Below are 18,382 nucleotides of genomic sequence, written 5' to 3' on the forward strand. Positions count from 1 at the left end.
AATAACCATCATCAGACGCTTGTGGGAGACCAGGAGTGAGCTCGGTGAGGGGGTCCCATCCATATGATATACACCACACCAAAAAGAAAAAACTGTTGAGCAACAGAGCAGAAACCACCAATATTAGCTGAATAAAGGTGACATCAAGTGAACTTTGGTAGAGAGAGTGAGCTGTTGAAATGTTTGCATGCCTGCATCCTTTTATCTAAAGAAGATGACCATACTAAATTCTGCTGTGCCCTGAACTCTTGCTAGATGAGATTGAGAACAGAATATAGTTCTAACAAAATGAGTTTTAGTTTTCAAGAAGGTATTTTTCCATATTACATCTTCTGAATGCCTAGGATGAAGCAGGAATGAAGTGCCCTCAGTTTGCAAAGTCTCTGAAATCTCAAAGCCATTGATGAAAATGGTATTACCATAATGAACTAGAGCAGAGATTGCAAATGGCTCTGAGCAGTTGCCCAAATGTGTTCAGCCGAAATTTGCTCCAGAAACAACGTGAAAGCTCCAGACACTTGCTGTCAAAACAACTGCTTTAGTTGTAGCTTCTGTTCTGACCTCCTCTCTTTAGATATACAAAATTATTCCAGATTTTATTAATTTGATTTTCAGAACACAGAGTTGAAATGCGATTTTCTTTTATTAGATTTCCTCTTTAAGGAAGAGACAGAATAAGGCCTATAATTCACAAAGGAGAGATAAGCAAGTCATGGTAATTTAAAAAATATTTGTAAAGAGGCTTGTAACTTTATTGTGCTTCAGCTCCTCACCTTAAAAAAAAAATTCTTTAAAATTGATAAAATGTAACTTTCTGAGATATCCGAATTTCCCTTATACTGTCATAAAGATACAGAAATTTCATTGCATTATCAGGACTTACTTTCAAATGATCTCTGTCCATCACCATCTTGTAGCTGACTGTCCCACCGTTTATTTTTGGTTTAAAGGCTCCTTAAGCAGGAGAGATGACGTAGGGCTGTGCAGCATCTTGGATCTCTGTGCCTTTGCCCACTAAAGCCCTTCACTGTGCCCTGACCCTGCTTTGGCACACAGCTGGCCACAGGCTGAGACATCAGATTACTTAATCTCAGATGTGGGATGTCACATCTGCCTATTTGAACTGTGTGAGTTTCCCATCAGCTCATTTCTCCCGGCTGTCAAGTCTCCTCTAGATAGCAAGGACCCTACCAACACTGTACTGATCCCAGCTCCCAACATGCTGTCTGTGTCTTCTATCTTTATCTTAGCTGCTCAACTGCAAATACCAAGAACTTTCTGAAATTTAACAGTCTGTGCTGAGAAAAAGATTATATTTTGCTTTTTCACCTGTGCTGAAAAATCTTATCTGATATTGTATCACCCAAAAATCCTGATACAGAACTGAAATTCTGAAGGACATAGCAATATAGAAAATTTGGAAAGGTCAAAGTAATGGCCACTCTGCTGCAGCAAAATGACCAACCTGTTCAAATGGAAGCTATCCTTCTTCTGTTACACCTGTGAGTCCTTGTCTGCAAACAAACATACCATCTCAGCTATACTGATACAGTAAATCATCCAACTATTATTATGTGCTTGAGTTTTTTTCACAGTTTAAAGTGATGCATGCTGGTATGACAGATTTGGATAATTTGTTAATATGACTGCTTTTTATTACATTATTTTGCTTATTGTTGTGGCCTAATTTCATTAATACATTAATAATTGACAGACTGCAATTTGTGTCATTTGCATGCTTAAAATGTAGGGTTGGAAAAGAAGCACTATGTTCTTTCTGCATCAGATGTATCAGGAAAATCAGCTTTCAAAAGTAGGAGGAGTATCCTAATTTCCCTTTACAGATACACATGAACTGAGAGTGGTCCTGGGGAGAAGGATTTGGGGGTACTGGCGGCTGAAAACTGGAGGTGAGCTGGCAGTATGCACTTGCAGCCCAGAAAGCCAGCTGTATATTGGCTGCATAACAAGAGGAGTGACCAGCAGGGAGGGAGTTGTTTCTCAGCTCTGCTGAGAGCCCCTCTGGAGCACTGAGTCCTTCTCTGGGTCTATAAATACAATGTTTATCTGCTGAAGTGCATTCAGAGGAGGGCATGACCATGGCCAGAGGGCTGGAGCACACCTTCTGTGAGGGAAGGCTGAGAGCTGGTGTTCTGCCTGGAGGAGAGAAAGCTGTGAAGAGGCCTTAAAGCAGCTTTCAATACTTAAAGTAAGATGGGGACAGACTTTTTAGCAGGGCCTGTAACTATAGGATGAGGCACAATGGTTTCAAAACAAAAGAGGACAAATTTAAACTAGATAAAAATAAGACTTTTCTTGCTATAAGGGGGATGACACACTGGAACAGGTTGCCCAGAGAGATGAAAATTGCTGGATGTCCCATTGCTGGAAATATTGCAGATCAGATAGGATGGGGCTCTGAGCAACCTTATGTAGTCAAATATGTCCCTCCTCATGCCCCTGTCCTGCAGGACCTTGAAAGGCCTCTTCCAATGCAAATTATTCTATGATTCCATGGTTCTTTGGAAAGAATAAGGTTGAGGATACATGTTAAAGATATTCTTGGAGTTCCAGAGAGACTTGTCCTCACAGCCAGAATGCTAAGCTGAATGTCTATGTATATTTTTCAGTAACTTCTCTCTATATGAATTTTAAGTCCAGCCTATTTTAAAAACATTCCATGAAGTTCCCAATTCCCAGTTTCACATCATAGCTTCTAAGCTAAATCCCACAAATAGCAATTGCTCATTGCTATTGAGGAAATAGCTCATGCATTCTTTGCACTTTGCTGAGCTCTCTGAGTAAATAAACACATTTTTTCCGTAAAATATTTTTAATTATTTACAAAGAAGCATATTATTTAAACATTATTTCTGCATTGGTAAAGGGACACTGGGATTTTCTGTCTGTAAACTAGCTTCCTCGAGCTAGATTCAGAAAAACCTACAGCTTCCACAGCAGATAATTCCAGTCAGCTCTCTCTCCCTTAAAACTTCAGAAATGCTTTCTAACCATTCCCAGAGGGCCAGTAAGCTGAGCAGGAGCTTCCTCACCAAAATAAAAGAGGATGCCAAAAATTTGGGCTGAGTGTAAGGTGAAGTGTTTGTTGTAGTCATAACTATTTCCTCAGAGAGGGGTACCCAAAATACCTTGAATTCACACCTTAGTGATGGAGGCAGGCACTAGGAAGTTGAGTTCCTTTCCTGATGGGCATTACCAGCACTCAGCCTGTGTCAGTGCTGTAGCAGATTGGCTAATGTGGAAAAGGGCATTGCTGTTCTTGAGGCATTCTCAAAGTTATTGCCTATTTTTCATTACATTATTTTTTCAGAAAAAAGCATAAACTCATAGGAAAAAATTCTAGTTCAGGTGCCAGATTGAAACAATTTATTTCACTAGGGGAACATATTTGTTACTTTTAAAATTTTTGTATCAAGTCAGGAAACTATGCGAATATAATGAAGATAGATCTAGACATGGCTCAAAACCACAGTCTCAATGGGAAAGCATCACAGATTTTATACTAGTCAGGTAAAATTTAGTACTACAGAAACCATTGCTTAAAGACAATTATTTCTTGTTTATGATAAAGTCTAAGAATAAAGGTTCCTGGAAACCTCCTTTCTGCTGGAGGAAAGAGCCAGAGAAAATCCTTCTAGGATTTATCAGATTCTTTCTTATTATATCTCCTTCAGGATCTTACAAGGATACAGAGTTAGGCTATGTTTTTAATTCACCTTTTCTTCACATTGAGGAGACAAACCCCTGGATATTCCTAAACTGTGCTGATGTATGCACATATATTTGTTACCTATATAGGATGTCAGAGATTAAACTGTATGAAGATATCAACAAGCTGCATGTGAATCTGGTTCTGACTTGTTGGGAAGAAAGTTCTGATGAATGAACCATTTCTTGTTTGAAAATGGGGTATGGGAGATGGGTTATACCCTGGGAGATTTGCTAATGCTGAAATAGGCCAGAAGAGTATGGGCAGTATGTACAGCAGCATCATAAAACCACTCTGGTCAACGAATGGGAAATATAAACCAGGAAAATAAGTTTTCATGTTAATTGGGAAAAAGAAACCAAATGAGATATTTTAAATATTTATTTGTCAGACTGGGATAACAGCCTTTATAGAGCACAATTTGCATAAATTCTCAAGATACATCCTGTATACAATCACAAAACCATGGCATGGATTTATACATAAAGTGAAAACTGGGACAGATTTACAAGCATTTTTATACAATCTCATACTGCTTTTGTTTCAGTTTTTTACAACTTTCAGAACAAATCTGTTTTGTTTTCATTTTTTCTGATGATTCTGGAAGCAAAATGAAAATTAAAAGAGATTGAAAACAAAATGAAGATCAACAAACCACCACCTATGCATGCAACATTCACTGTGGAAACATTACATTTGCCCAAGGACTATTCTTCTTTTTTTGTTGCTTTTGCAGGGTTTTTTTGGTGTTTTTTGGATTTTTTTAAACATTGTGTCTGCTGTACATGTTGTCAGGAGCATGACAGCACACACGTTAGTCAGCCATTGTTGAGCACCTGAGCACATCACTGAACATCTATAAGATACAATCAAATAAGGACACACTCACATGCTTAGATGTCAAATGGAGTTAGTAATTTAAACTCAGTTTGTTTTACAAAAATGTATATTTATTTACAGGGTAACAAATTAAGAAAATGACTCTCGTCAAATCATCTAAGTTTTAATTATGGATATCTATATATATTATAACTTTTGAGCTCGTCAATATATTTGCTTATTAATTTTTTTTCAAAATAATAAAACAGAACATATAGAAAACATTAAAATGTTTCTTATGGTTTAAAGAGAAAGTATCCGGTTTCACTTATTCTTCCTACTTTCCTTCTAAAGGCAACATGTATTTATAAAGAGCAATTATTCCTACATGCCAGGTGTGCTGAAAATTCACAAGGCATGTAGGACTAGAGTTTAAATATAATGTAGGTGGATACTTATGCTAAATTTCCTCTCTGTTTAATTACCTTTATACGTTACACTCACACAAATTTTCTCTGCTATTCACATAGGTATGTACATATCTAGATATATACTCAAATAATGAATCTGGGACATTCAACATTGTAGCAATGAAAATAAACTAGTTAAAAATAGTGTCAGTTATGATTCAAATAATAATTTAAAAAAATACTATTAACATCTTTATGATATCTTCATGAAACTAAATCCTGATTAAATAATCTCTATTGGGCTCACACTAGCTTACAATATAATAGATGTCTTCTTTTTCTTCATTATCATTCTCAAAGTATGAATCAATATCAGCTGGTTACCAGCTACCATATCCCACAATGTAGCCATGCAAACATCCAGCATCCAGAAAAATAACTCAAATATTCCCTAGGTCTTGATTTAAAGCCAGTTCAAGCCAGCATATTGGTTGTTACTGACTTAAACTGGTTTTTGTTTCTTCCATACAGGATCCATGTGATGCAAAACTGTGGGTAATAATAAAGAAGCAGCACTCATTGCCCCTGGATACTATCCCTTTAAAGCGTAATGATAGAGAACTAGCTCAACATTCATCATAGAAACTCTCATGTCTAGTTTTAAACTGGAAAAGAAAAGTGGCTGTTTGCCTCTCATTTTATGCATACTGATAACAATGATAATGTTATAAATCCCTGTCATTTGTAAACACACACACTGTGCTTTTGCTCATTTTTCTGCTTGTTTCCACTCTACAAGGCTTGAACTAAGAAGCAGCTTCAACTTCTGTTGTCTCAGCAGATTTGTGAATTAAAAGAGTTAAAATGCCTCTGCTATTGCCTCCCTGCAATATGTATTTCAAAGCAATCCTAGAAATGTGTGAACTCATTAATAATCAATCACTCAGAAATGATAAAAGCTGTTGCCACATCTGAGCACATTTGGCCAGATAAAAGAAACAAAAATTAATGAGAAAAAAGAAAATAAAAATATACTGAGATATATACAAAAACGGTAAAAAAATACTAATAGTCCTTGTTTGATTGTTATTTTAAAAAACATTGTCACGAGAGTTTTTCCTGACTTCATTCATAAAACAAGCAAACAAACAACAAAAAGAGAAACTATGCATTCAAACATGAATCTGTGTTGCATAGAGTGATTTCAGTACAACCTAGAAATTTGGTCAAAGAAAGGAACTTGGCACACTTTGGTGGCATTCTGTGACCTCTGAATGATGCTGCCTCAGGAAGCTGGGTGTGTGTGCCCAGATGTGACACACACCCACCCCGGGTGACACCCAAGGAGCCCCATCCTTGCTGCAGCTGGCCAAGGCAGTGCCACGTTCCTCACAAACTCTACTCTTTGCTTTTCATGACAGGAGTCCAAGAACTGCCATTTCAACATGCAGAAACATTTTGCGTGTTGTTCAGAGAACCAAAGATGCTTGAGTTAAACCGGTTGCCGGTTTAACTGATTCGCCTCAAAGGCAGCTGTTCCCTACACCACTCAACAAAAGTATCCAATAAAATATCAACCACATTTGTGTGTGTGAGAGCAAAGCATGCCTGTCCACTTTCTCAGCTACAGAAGATGATTACAGGCTTCCAGTAAGGAGCCAGAGACTGCTCATTCCTGTCAGAAATCTCCATAGCAACTACCAGTGCGACTTGCTGCCTTTGTAGCAAATCTTAGCAAGAACAAAATCACCAGCAGTTTGCACAAAATTGCACAACTCATGGCTTGCACTTCACACAGACTTTTTTTTTTTTTTTTGCAGGTCTTTTTTCAAAGTACAAACACAGTATAGTCATCAGGAATGCAAGATAATCCACCAAGAGAGCAACACACATGTCAAATGTACCCATGAAGGATTTTTTTCTTTCAGTGGGGGATTTTTTCCTTCAAAATATTTTCTTATAAAAACATATACAACATCAAAACATAGATTTTTTACAATAACTCCAGAGGAATATTCTTAAAATGTATGAGAGGTAAGGTATACATATACTGGTGAAAGCATAAAATTCAACATTAAAGCACATATCCTACTTCCAGTGTCAGTGATGGTGTGTTTTTAGGATAGCTAATAAGATTTTGGTAAGATTGCTCTGCTTGCAAGTTAAGCAGGCTACCAGCAGGTTATGAACAACAGGAGTTTCCTTGGTGTGTGTATCAATAATATAATTTTTATGTTTCTTCTCATATTCCTGCTCCATGCTGATATTTTAAGTTGATAAAGATAAACTAAAAACTGTATGTGGGAAGTGTCACCAGAAGAAATCGTGTAGCTTTTTCACAGTCAATCCAGTTACATAATAACCTATGTTTTATTTCCTTTTTTTTTTTTTTTTTTAAAAGCATATAATATTTTCCAGAAGAATATTTTCAGCTGGTCTTGCACAACCTGTGGAAGTGTACTACATATATTTAGAAACTATCGGGCAATGTACATGAAATAATTTATTGAAAATTGGAAATTCTTTTTTGGGTCAGAAAAATAAATGGATGACATGTAAAAATTTGGTCATTTTCTTTTAAAGTTTGCAAAGGTCATGAGATCGTATTTCCAGGGAAACTAATTTTTATTGAAGATATGAAATATTAAATGACTTCTGAGTAACATAGAATTCAGTACCACTGATTTTTGGGCTTTAACAAACTTGCTATACTTTTAGGAACAGGAGAAAAATTTCTCCTTTCTTCAACCATGATACAAGGGAAAATACAGCAACCAGTCTAAGCCATGCCAGGCTTTCTTCCCAAGTGAGCTAACTGCTTGGCTTCAAACTCCTGAAAGAGGGACTTTATACTTGGAAGTGCTGACAAAGACTTAAAAGTTGCAAGTTACCTTCTTATTTACTTCTTTCCTAACTGAGAAGCGATGCTGTTGAGTGGATTATACTCAGACATTCACCTGAGATAGCAAGAGGGTATTCTTCATTCTAATACAGCAGCATCCAACCAGGAACTGCCCTGCTGCCCCTTCCCCTCAGATTCCAAGTGTGTCACTGGTGCTGATACAGAGCCCTGCATCGAGAGGCTGCTGCTCCAAAGTGTCCACAAAATAACCTAGAATTCATCGTCTCTCTGCAGCTTCAGAACAAGACTGGTAGCTGAAAAATGTGAGGACTAGTTGAAATAACTGCATTAGTCCCAGTGCTTCAGTCTCTTGAACCTCAAACTGATTTAGACCTTCTGACTCAAAAGATTGGGGTGAAACACAGTGTCACTGACATTGAAACAGCATTTTATCTTCCTGATGTAGTGCAGTTTATAGCCTGTCCTTTCTCTTTAAAATCACATCCCAAGTTATAGATTGTTTATATAATTTTCTTCATCATTTTCTATGAGAGTGGTTTATGTGCATTGTTACCACACAGAAACAAATGAAACAATCAGATCTGATTCTTCACAGCATAGTTTTTGAAAGAAAAAGAAAGAAGGAAAAAAGTAATGTAAAATAACATTACCACTCTTACAAACACCTTGCAGTTTGTGTCAAGTGGCATAATCTCACTACAGCAAATTATCAGATATCCTAAGGTGCAGAGGAGCAAGTTTTGCACTTTTAATAAGTGAGATTTGGAAAGTCAGTCACCCTAGGTGCTTTTGCATAAAATTATCTCCTTCTGGATGCACAGAAAACCAGACTGCGCTTCCCATGACACTACCTCCAGCTCCAGCCGAGCTCTGCGTTAGCACCTGCCTCCAGCCTTCATCGTTTCCTTCACAGTTACTCTCTTCACAAAGAGTCCAACAACATGGAGCCCTCGTATCAGTCTTCTTTTCAAACAGCCTCGCTTTAACTTCTGGGCCCAGATTTTCTTCTCCTTTTGCTGTGTTTTGCAGCAAAAATAAGTATACTAGCCCTCATTTAAGTGTGCTTTGTAGCCCAGAGACTGCTCTTTTCTACTTTGTATTCTGAAAGACTAGCTAAACACAATGATATCAAACTATATTCTTGAAGTGATGCTGTTTAGAGCAGACTCTGCATGTTTTGTGCCCTAAGCAGACAGCTCTGCTCAGTGTGTTTGTGTGGAGCTGACCAACAGTTTGTGCCAGTTTACTATTCTTTTCCTTAGATCCACTTTGTCAAGCCAGATATAAGCTTCCCCAATCAGTGTCTTTTTCATAAACTTCCCTCCATTGGAGACAAGCAGAATCTGTGAAAATAATAATAATAATAATAATAATCATTATCATCAATGTGCACAGCAACATAATACTAGCAAAACATGAAAGATTCAGAAATGCTGAGCTCAAATATGCTACGCACAGAAAAGAAACATTGACCATCACATTTTATATAGAGTCACCTTTCCCTTCACAGAAAGCTCTGTGAAAATAGTACCTTCTCCTGCTTCTGTTTTCTTATCATGAGACATAGCACTTAGAAGATGGTGATGATCTTGAATGCTGATGAGCAATTTGTTCACATGCTGGTTGCCAAAGATGAGCATAGGGTCCAGTTATCTTTTACAAGATAAAGCTTTGTGCAAGTAGCAGCTCTTGTTAAGTTGGTGGAAGTCTGATGCAGACTGGGTGTACAATCTTTCTGTGAAATGTCATCCAACCACATATTTTCCAGCTAAAGAGGCTTGTGCCATGCAAACAACACACTGTTCTGAAGGACTTGTCATATTCTGTGGATCTATAGGTTCATTATACATGTTTCTAAGAAAATGCATTTGATATGTATAATTCATGGCATGAGTTATAGTTACACATTTGGAAAGATTTTAGCATTTCTTAATTCTTAACTGGATAAACAAGCAATATATAGGGTTGGAGTTTTTTTGTTGTTGTTGCTGTTGTTTGTTTGTTTGGGTTTTTTGCTTGTTTGGGGTTTTTTACATCCTAAGTTTTTCAAGACAAGAAAGAAATAATGAAGATTTGCATTTTCATGACAGGATTAGCAGAAGGTGTTTAATATTCACAGTTACTGAGTAGACCTCAACAAGCAATGAGCAAGGGAAGTAACTGATAACAGGAGGAGGTTGTCACTCTCCGTGTCAACCAGCAGGAAAGGAAAAAAGGGCACTTTGTTGTTTGGTTTCAAACATCTATGCTAGAAGAAATATAACAGAAAACAAGGGTTTTGTACTCTGCTGAAACCACATGACAGCAGAAATGTAACAGATGTGTAGAAGAAGCAGTATTTCCTGTAATCAAGAACTTCACCATTTTTGAACATTTTCCATTCTGATTTGGAAAGCAACGTAACATTACAAATAAATTATAAAATAAATTTCAAAAGGGAAGAAATTTGCAAATGTTTTCCTGAATATTTCCTTCTTCCTTGTCCAGTTTTGATATCAATTGGCAACCTGGACAGCTTAGATACCTAATGGCTACTAGTCAACAGGTTTGAGAAAGGAAAACTCTTAGGCACTGAATTGATAGGAAAATCCATTAATGAGAAAATGTGTCCTTGAGAAAAATAGGCAGCCTGCCTCCACTGCTGATGGATTTCTAGGTCTCTAGTTTCAGTGTTTGCTGAAGAATGGACTGCCCAGAAACTGGAAAGCCAAACCAGAACATCTGTGAAGTTTGTTCTGTGTTTTTCTGATTAGCCTTCCATAGGACATTATATATTTCTGATTGCAGTAAGCCAGGAGCCAGAAGCTGAGTGCATTCCACAAGGGCCCCAGGTGAGTTGCCAAGGAACAGGGAAATCAGAGAAGAGAGGAAAAAACTGCCAGGGGCTGAGGAAACTGCCTATCTGAAAACTGTCAAAATGTTTTCATTCTGAGACAATCAACAATTTTGGGACAGAAAAATATTTATCATTAGTTCTGTTCTTGATCCTTCTTCTTACTCCTCCCAGATGGAACCCTAGGATCTTTCTTCTCTAGCTTCTCTGTCCGTCATCCTTGTTTCCTCTGTGTTCCAGGTCTTAAATTCCAGTTTTGTTATCCTGGATTAGCTAGTTTTAGTTTCTAAGCCCCAGGGGTTTTGGGGTTTTGTTCCTTATTTATTCTCAATATTCTGTACCAGAAAAAGTTTTATTTTAATTTTGTGTGGTTTTCTTTTTTTTTTTTTTTTTTTTTTTTTTCCTCTTCCCCTTTTTATGGCTAATACTCACAGCTCTTGCTGCTGATTTTAGACTACAGTCACTTGTCTTAATTTCTGCTTCTGGTTGATTCTCATAGCTCTTTACATTGTACCTTTAATTATTATCATGTTTGAGCTCATCTTGCTCCCTCTCTCTGATCTTATTTTATTTTCTCTCATCATCTTCCAGTTTCATTTTCATTCTATAAATTCTGAGTTTGCTTAATTTCCCTCTCCCCTAAATCTCTTTGGACTGTGCCCATCTCTTTGGCTCTAAATGTTCATCACTCAAATTCAGTATCCAAATCACCCAGGTTCAGGCTTTGCCATAGGAGCAAATCAACTGTTGAGCTTGAAGAGCACATAAAAGAGATGCACTGAGGCAGATTAAAGCTCTCTCCAGACAAATATTTTGCTTCCAAAAGTGCAGAGGGCAATGTGTAAGGCAGAATAAAAGAACAAAGCAATTAAGTAGTTACACTCTCTCAAAATACCTACTAAGGTCTGTGGACCATGGACCTCCTGACTCACAGGCAGTAAGTTTGTATTTAACAGAATTTGATGTCTTTCACATTTCTCCTATCATTTTCAAATTTCATTCAAATTTCTCCTATAATTTTCCCCAGTCATTTTTTCTGTGAAAATATTTAGCACCCATAATATATAAAAGCAATAAATTTTACAGCTCAAACTCCAATTTTCATGAAGCAGAAACACTTCTTCTTTGTTTTAAACTTGCTCCTTGATAGTTTTACAGGATACTTTTATGGCGTTCATCGTCTTTCTTAGCTCTGGTGTGCAGCAGCAGCACATATCATAGAATCATAGATTTATAGAGTATGCTGAGTTTAAAGACATCAACCAGGATCATTGAGTCAAACTTCTGACCCTGTGCAGGGCACCCCAAGAGTCACACCATGTGCCTGAGAGGTTTGTCCAAATGTTTCTTGAACTCTGTCAGGCTTGATGACGTGACTACTTCCCTGGGAAATCTGTTCCAGTGCCCAGCCACTCTCTGGGTGAAAAATTTTCTCCTGACATACAACCTAAACCTCCCTGAGTCTTCTTCAGGACTTGAGTACTGTCACTGGTGACACCAGTGAACAGATCTGTGCCTGCCCTTCCACTTCCCCCCAGGACCATGTTGAAGAACACAACAGGGTCTCCCCTCAGTCTCCTCTTGTCTTTATATCACAGACTTCCAGAGGAAATGTTGTCAAGTCTCAGGCTAACTGTTCTTATGGATATGTCATTCACTATCTCACTCCTTAAAACTTGATGGATCATTTTTCCATAGGAGTCTGTGAATTCTTCTTTACTGGTCTACCCTATATGGCTTCCTCTTCAAACCACCACTGGAAGCAAAATTTTTATGGGAGCACTAAAACTTTGGCCAGACTTTATTGATCACTTTGGCTGTTCCCAGAAAATGTCAGTTCTTAAATAGCCTTTTATTTAGTCTATTGAAACAATAAGATGTTAGCACACCTTAACACACATAAAGCTGTATCTATTTTTTTTTTGGGGGGGGGGTGGGGGTCTTGCTTTTTAAGCAACATCCATTTTGTCTGTCATGTTAATGATACAAGCAATAAGCATAATGTAGGCACTTAGATAATCCAGACTAGCTTCAGTCATCACAATATAGCTCTTTTATTCAGGTTAGTCTGACAGATTTAAAGGTTTGTTAACTGGATGCTGATATGCCCAACAATGCCTTCCACTGACTTTTAAGGTTGGCATGCAGTTACCCTTTGAATTGCTTATCCCTGTCTGGAGGAAGCCTGGAGGAAGCCTGGATATATCACTTATACTTGTTATCTCCTAATGTGAAAATAAATGAAGGTAGACAAATGGAATCCAACCTGTCTAAAAAAAAAGCAAGTATGGCCATATGACCAAATCTGTCTAAGCAACTAAAACACAGGAGAGGGACTTTTCTTAACCAGTTCTATGCATCATTTGATGTGTTACAGGCTGACAAAAAGGTCAACACCATTACAAATGTACCAGAGAATATCTGGTTTGGTTTAATCAGTAATTCTCAGCATCTGAGATTATGACATTTGTGTCAAATTTTAGGTACCACAACTTATAAAGAAATTGGAGAAATGGAGAGAATGATAAAATAATTAGGTATTTAAGCAAAAAGACATGTAGAAGAAATTTGGTTGACTTAGCCTAGAAAAGTAGAGAGGAAAGATAAGATAACAGCCTTTCAATGTGAACCTGATTTTTTTAAAAGTTAAAAAGAAGACAAATCAGTTTCCCCTTGTACTTTGTGAGGATACTTAAGGATAAGTGAGCTTAATTTAAAAATATGACATATTTAATTTTGATCTTGCACCAAATTTTCTAAATACATAGAAAATTATTCTTGGAAGGCATGTACAATTCCCTTCTCTGGGGAATTTTAAGAACAGACCAAGCCTAAAATTTTCAGGCCTGATCTATAAATACCCTTCCTTAGTGTGGTGTGATGGAGTAATCCATCTTTTAATGGCTCCTCTAGCCTGATATTTCCATTGTTATATAACTGTGTTACTTTGAAGTTTTCTCTTTTCAGCGAACAACTGGGGTAGAAGATTGAGCTCAAATGCCCATAGCACAGCACAGAAAACATCCAAAATTATGATTTAATAAAATGCAGAATTACCTGAAGAGAATGCCCAGCAGGACTCAAGCTAAATCTAAATGTTTCATTGAATGAAGGCTCTCGGTCATGCCTGCATACCCTGGTTTTCTTCTTAATTACTCTCTTTTGGGTAGAGATATTGACAACATACAGCTTCACATACAGGTCTGGGGAAGAAAAGTTCAATGAGTTAAATAGAGAAGCTTTTAAATAATCATTGCTGTTAATGATTTGAACAGAGGGGAATTTTTGTGGGGAAAAAAAAAGATATTTAAAAAATCATACTCTGTTCTCATTCACAAGTTGTAGAAATCTACCTACTCCACCAAATTCAAAGGAATTAATTTGGGTTTCTAATACTATCATTAAAGTAAAAAATACCTTTATATATTTATGTATGTATGAAAATATCATTATGAACATGAGGGTTTTTTTGTTTTTAAAAAGCTTTTACACAATAATACAATCCCCTACTAGCTATTTTTTTTATGACCTAGGAATTTATAGCTTTTACTAAAGTTAAAAATGGATCAAGTTTTAAAAATAAAAAGCAAACTAAAAAGAGGACTAACTTCTGAGAAGTAATTTGCTTCTACAAAATGTTTTCACTTTTATTAAATTTGCTCATAGAAGAAAAGAAGCATTTCAAAAAGACTCCTGTAGAATATATCATCCTGGCTAAGAAGTAATTTTCTTTTCCATTTTAGTGATGCTGCTAAATGACTTAAGATACAACCTACTCAATATTTTTAAAGTATCATGAAGCTGTTTTCTAAGGGATACCTGGAAGATGATCTGGAGATTTAAATTTGTATGTGATATTTCTGCACTGAAGGATTTCCACTATCAGTTGTTCTCCATCTGTCTTCATTTCTTTCTTTAATGCAATCTTGATTTCACCCATTACCTGTGTTTTACCTGGAAAAGCAGAAAAAGCAACCTTCATTAATGTAAAAGGAAACCAAATGTTTCTTTCTAATTTGAAAAGAAGTAAAATTTTAAGCTTTTTTTGTTTTGTTTTGTTTTGTTTTGTTTGACTGATTTTGGTTTGGTTTGGGGTTTTTTGTTCACTTAATTTAGTTTTGGTTTTGTTTTTTTCCTCTTATAGTTTTTACAGCTATACCTATAGCTCATAGTTTTAAGTCAGGAGTGTAAGGATAATTTATAATTTGGATGAGCAAGCACAGTATGCATGTCATGCATTTGTATAACTAGATTATATGCTTCAGAATATATTTGCCTCAGTGCAGATTTTTTTCCAAGAATAGAAATTTCTCTAGGAGTCTTTGCAAGTCACATAATGGTCACTGCAACTCACCTTTTCAGAAACATTTACTACAAGACTCTGAAGTTATCTCATTTAAAAAAGAAAAAAAGTAAGTGAGAAATGAAGAAAGATAACTTTCAATGGAGTGTTAAAAGTAAGATATTCAAAGGCAATGAAGTAAGGCTGGTGAAGTCAGCATTTCATTTCACCTTCCTACATACATGGAGCAATATCATTCACACAGTTTAAAGAGAAGTGCTTAGAGTGACCTTCAAAAGCAAAGGCAATTTCTCTGCTTATGTGGGTAGAAATACAGGCCCATTATTTCTACATTTTATGGATTTCTCTCTAAATCAGTCCAGAGACGGAGAGAAGGCACAGAAGGAAATGCAGACAAAGCCATTTTGCCTTTCCTCTGCCTGTCCTCTCACAAGCCTTTACAGGAGCCAGGCAGAGTGGAGCAGGACTATATCTTCTAAATGGGTAGGGTGGTGGGAGCAGAGCATCCTCAGCTCAATTCTCTCTGTACTAACATCATGTCATAGTGGGGGTTGTGCTTCTCTATCTATTGTCCTGCTACTGAAAATATTTCACCTTTCTCTTCTCTTTAGATATTATTACAAAAGCAATCAAACCATAAAGCTACTGAGATTCTTTATTATGTAGTTTCTGGTGCCAGCAAGCTTTAACACTTTACTTGAAATTCAACCAAGATATTGCTAGGTGCAAAGCAAGTCTGCAGAAAGTAAACAATTATTATACATCTGGAGAAGGTTATCAATTAAAGAGTGTTAAGTTGTCAAGTGCCAAGTAAAGATTACTTCTTGTATCACAAATATATAATCAAATTTGAATAACACCCTCTAAAAATGACAGCTTCTGCTTCACAGATGTCAATTCTATTTTTTTTCTACTTAAAATAGTTTGAGGATCATGAGAAAAAGTGTAATAATAAATAATCACAGCTACAAACTGGCCCCCAACTCTCCTCACAAACCAAAGCTGGAGTTTAATTTATTTACTGTCCATAATAAATTTGTAATTCCGCTTCAGCTGGGCCAGCATTTCTTGTGTTGTTTCTAAGGTGTGAGAGGACCTGTTATGAGGCAAGTGATTCTTTCAAAATATTTAATAATCACAAAACCATTCCTATAGGTTTGAATATGCAATAATAGCATCTTTTCCTGCTGCATGGTTGTGCAAAGATAATGAAGTCTTCATCTTGGGAAGCCAGCAGAAAAGATCATTGGCAGCTGGGATCAAAGAAGGAATGTTCCTGTTGTTATTTATTGTATCCCTGTTATTATAACGCCCTTTCCCTGAAAGGTCTTGCACTTCCATCAGGCCCATCTTGGTTAAACTGGATTTTGAATGACCTGAAAGTGATACAAGGCAAAAAGATAATGCCTTCTTTTCTCTGTAGATAAAATTCTCAAACTGCAGATATAGACATGATACACCTGAAAGGTGTTGTTTACGTCTGAATTTGTGATCAGTATTGGTACTTGCACAGACTCCTAGAAATATGAAAAAAGGCCAGCATGGACAGTTGTAGGACAAACCTAATATTACTTTCAGGCAATTTTTGGTTAATCATAGGCTTTTCTGGAAAATGTACTTGGCTTATTTTCTCTATTCCCTCTCTGTCCTTTAAGCTTTATTTGTATTAGTTACTAGGACCTTGTCTTGATTTCCTTAGTACCTCCTTTTTTTCATTTAGGTGTGCATTAAACTTAAGATGAGATATGGTGGTTAGGATTACACTTGTGAGCCAGAAAAAAAAGATATATGCTTCCAGCAAATTATATTTGAATATTCCAACACTATTTCTCAGCATCTGGAATTTTTCCATGGACTACTCTATATTGCCAGATACTCTTTAGGACAAGCAATCCTGCTTCACCATTTAAGCAGTCTGGGGAAAACAATGATCTACAACTGCAAACACATGAAGGATGATAGCTTTCTTGTGCTTCCACACTGATTTTCATTTCTCCCACAGCATGAGTGAAGGAGTTTTAACACCAGCCTTATGAAACATTGCACTAAAATCACCACTTCAGAACCCACCAGAGTTTTGTAGATTCAGAAGGGACTCCTATTTCTTCCATTGCTTAGCTTTTTCCCTTTCCTAATATATGTTCAGTACTTCTTTCCTTTGGTTGGTGTGCAAAAATAGAGCAGATGTGCCTTGTTTTATGGAGTTGATTCTTTAAATGAAAATGAGAGATATTGTGATGAAGGGAATGGTTAACAGTGACTCACTTAAGAGCTGGTGAGAATTCAGAGTGGGCTGAGATGGACTTGAATGTGTCATGTGTCACATTTGGTGTGACAGAAATAAATTTCATCAGTGTTTTTTTGCTTGACCCCAAGGGTTGCATTGGTAGAAATAAATCAAAATACACAGCACCCAATTACAATCTTTTGCCTTCTTACAGAATTTTAGAAAACATTAATCATAAGTGATGTGAGAATGGAACTGATTTCAGGTATTTTGGTACATTTGATGGTGATAAATGCTACATTACGACTCCAAAAAAGCAATATTACATATCTTTTTAAGGAAGTATTAATATGTTTTTGCAAGGAAGTGAAAAAAAATTAACTTCAGTAGTAATATTTTTCTCAACAAAAATTGTTTTCAGATGAAAAAGGAGCAAAACTAGATTATCAAAGTGGCAAGGAACCATGTAGTAAAGCACTAAAAGGATTACTGTCTTATTTAGCTTAGGAAACAAAGAGTGAAAAAGAGATGTTTTACAACCATATGCTGGAGTAAAAATTGAAAAGGATGAGAAAAATTTAAGCTGAATTAGTGTGATATTTTACCTGTTTCATATGGCTCAAATGCACATTTACTGATATATCAAAAGAGGACCACAGTCATACACAGCATCATTTTGTTCATCTTTGCAACATGTCAACTGTAGGCAACCAACTCTTTATATATCTATTCTATATCATCTATATCTATATCTATATCTATATCTATATCTATATCTATATCTATATCTGTATCTATACATAGGATTAAAAACATATATATTTTTTCTTTTTTTAATGACTGCACACCTCTTTTTAGGGCACCATATTTATCAATAATAAGTTAACAACTAAAAGGAGGTGGTTATTAATTAAATTGCTGCAAGGTATTTCAGAATTGTGTTTAAATTTACTGTGGTGATGGCAACACCAAAGCTGTTGGCTCTATTAGAACTGTCACACTCTGCATTGGGAAAGGTTAATTAGTTTTGCTATTACTTTTAATTGACTGCTGTTGTAAATCACAGGATGTGTCATCTGCACTGTTGTTGTCAGTTCCAGAGATTGATAAGTATGGATTGTGCTCACATTCCTTTTTTATCAAATGCCTGCTGCCAAACAAAATTACCCAAGACAGAAGTAAGTGGTTGCCTCCCAT

The 18,382-nt window shown here is 36.4% G+C and overlaps 1 protein-coding gene across 1 annotated transcript in view; it reads right to left on the bottom strand.

Annotated features, from left to right (window-relative positions):
- Positions 1–8,431: 8,431 nt before the first annotated feature.
- PCLO (piccolo presynaptic cytomatrix protein) overlaps positions 8,432–18,382 on the bottom strand; it is a 317,263-nt gene continuing 307,312 nt past the window's right edge. Inside the window, 3 exon segments of the mRNA XM_066318756.1 lie at positions 8,432–9,165; positions 13,713–13,858; positions 14,475–14,609. Of these exon segments, the coding sequence (XP_066174853.1) occupies positions 9,025–9,165; positions 13,713–13,858; positions 14,475–14,609 (422 nt within the window). The 3' untranslated portion in view covers positions 8,432–9,024.

This window comes from Sylvia atricapilla, chromosome 5 (assembly GCF_009819655.1).
Source record: "Sylvia atricapilla isolate bSylAtr1 chromosome 5, bSylAtr1.pri, whole genome shotgun sequence".
Taxonomy (NCBI): Eukaryota; Metazoa; Chordata; class Aves; order Passeriformes; family Sylviidae; genus Sylvia; species Sylvia atricapilla.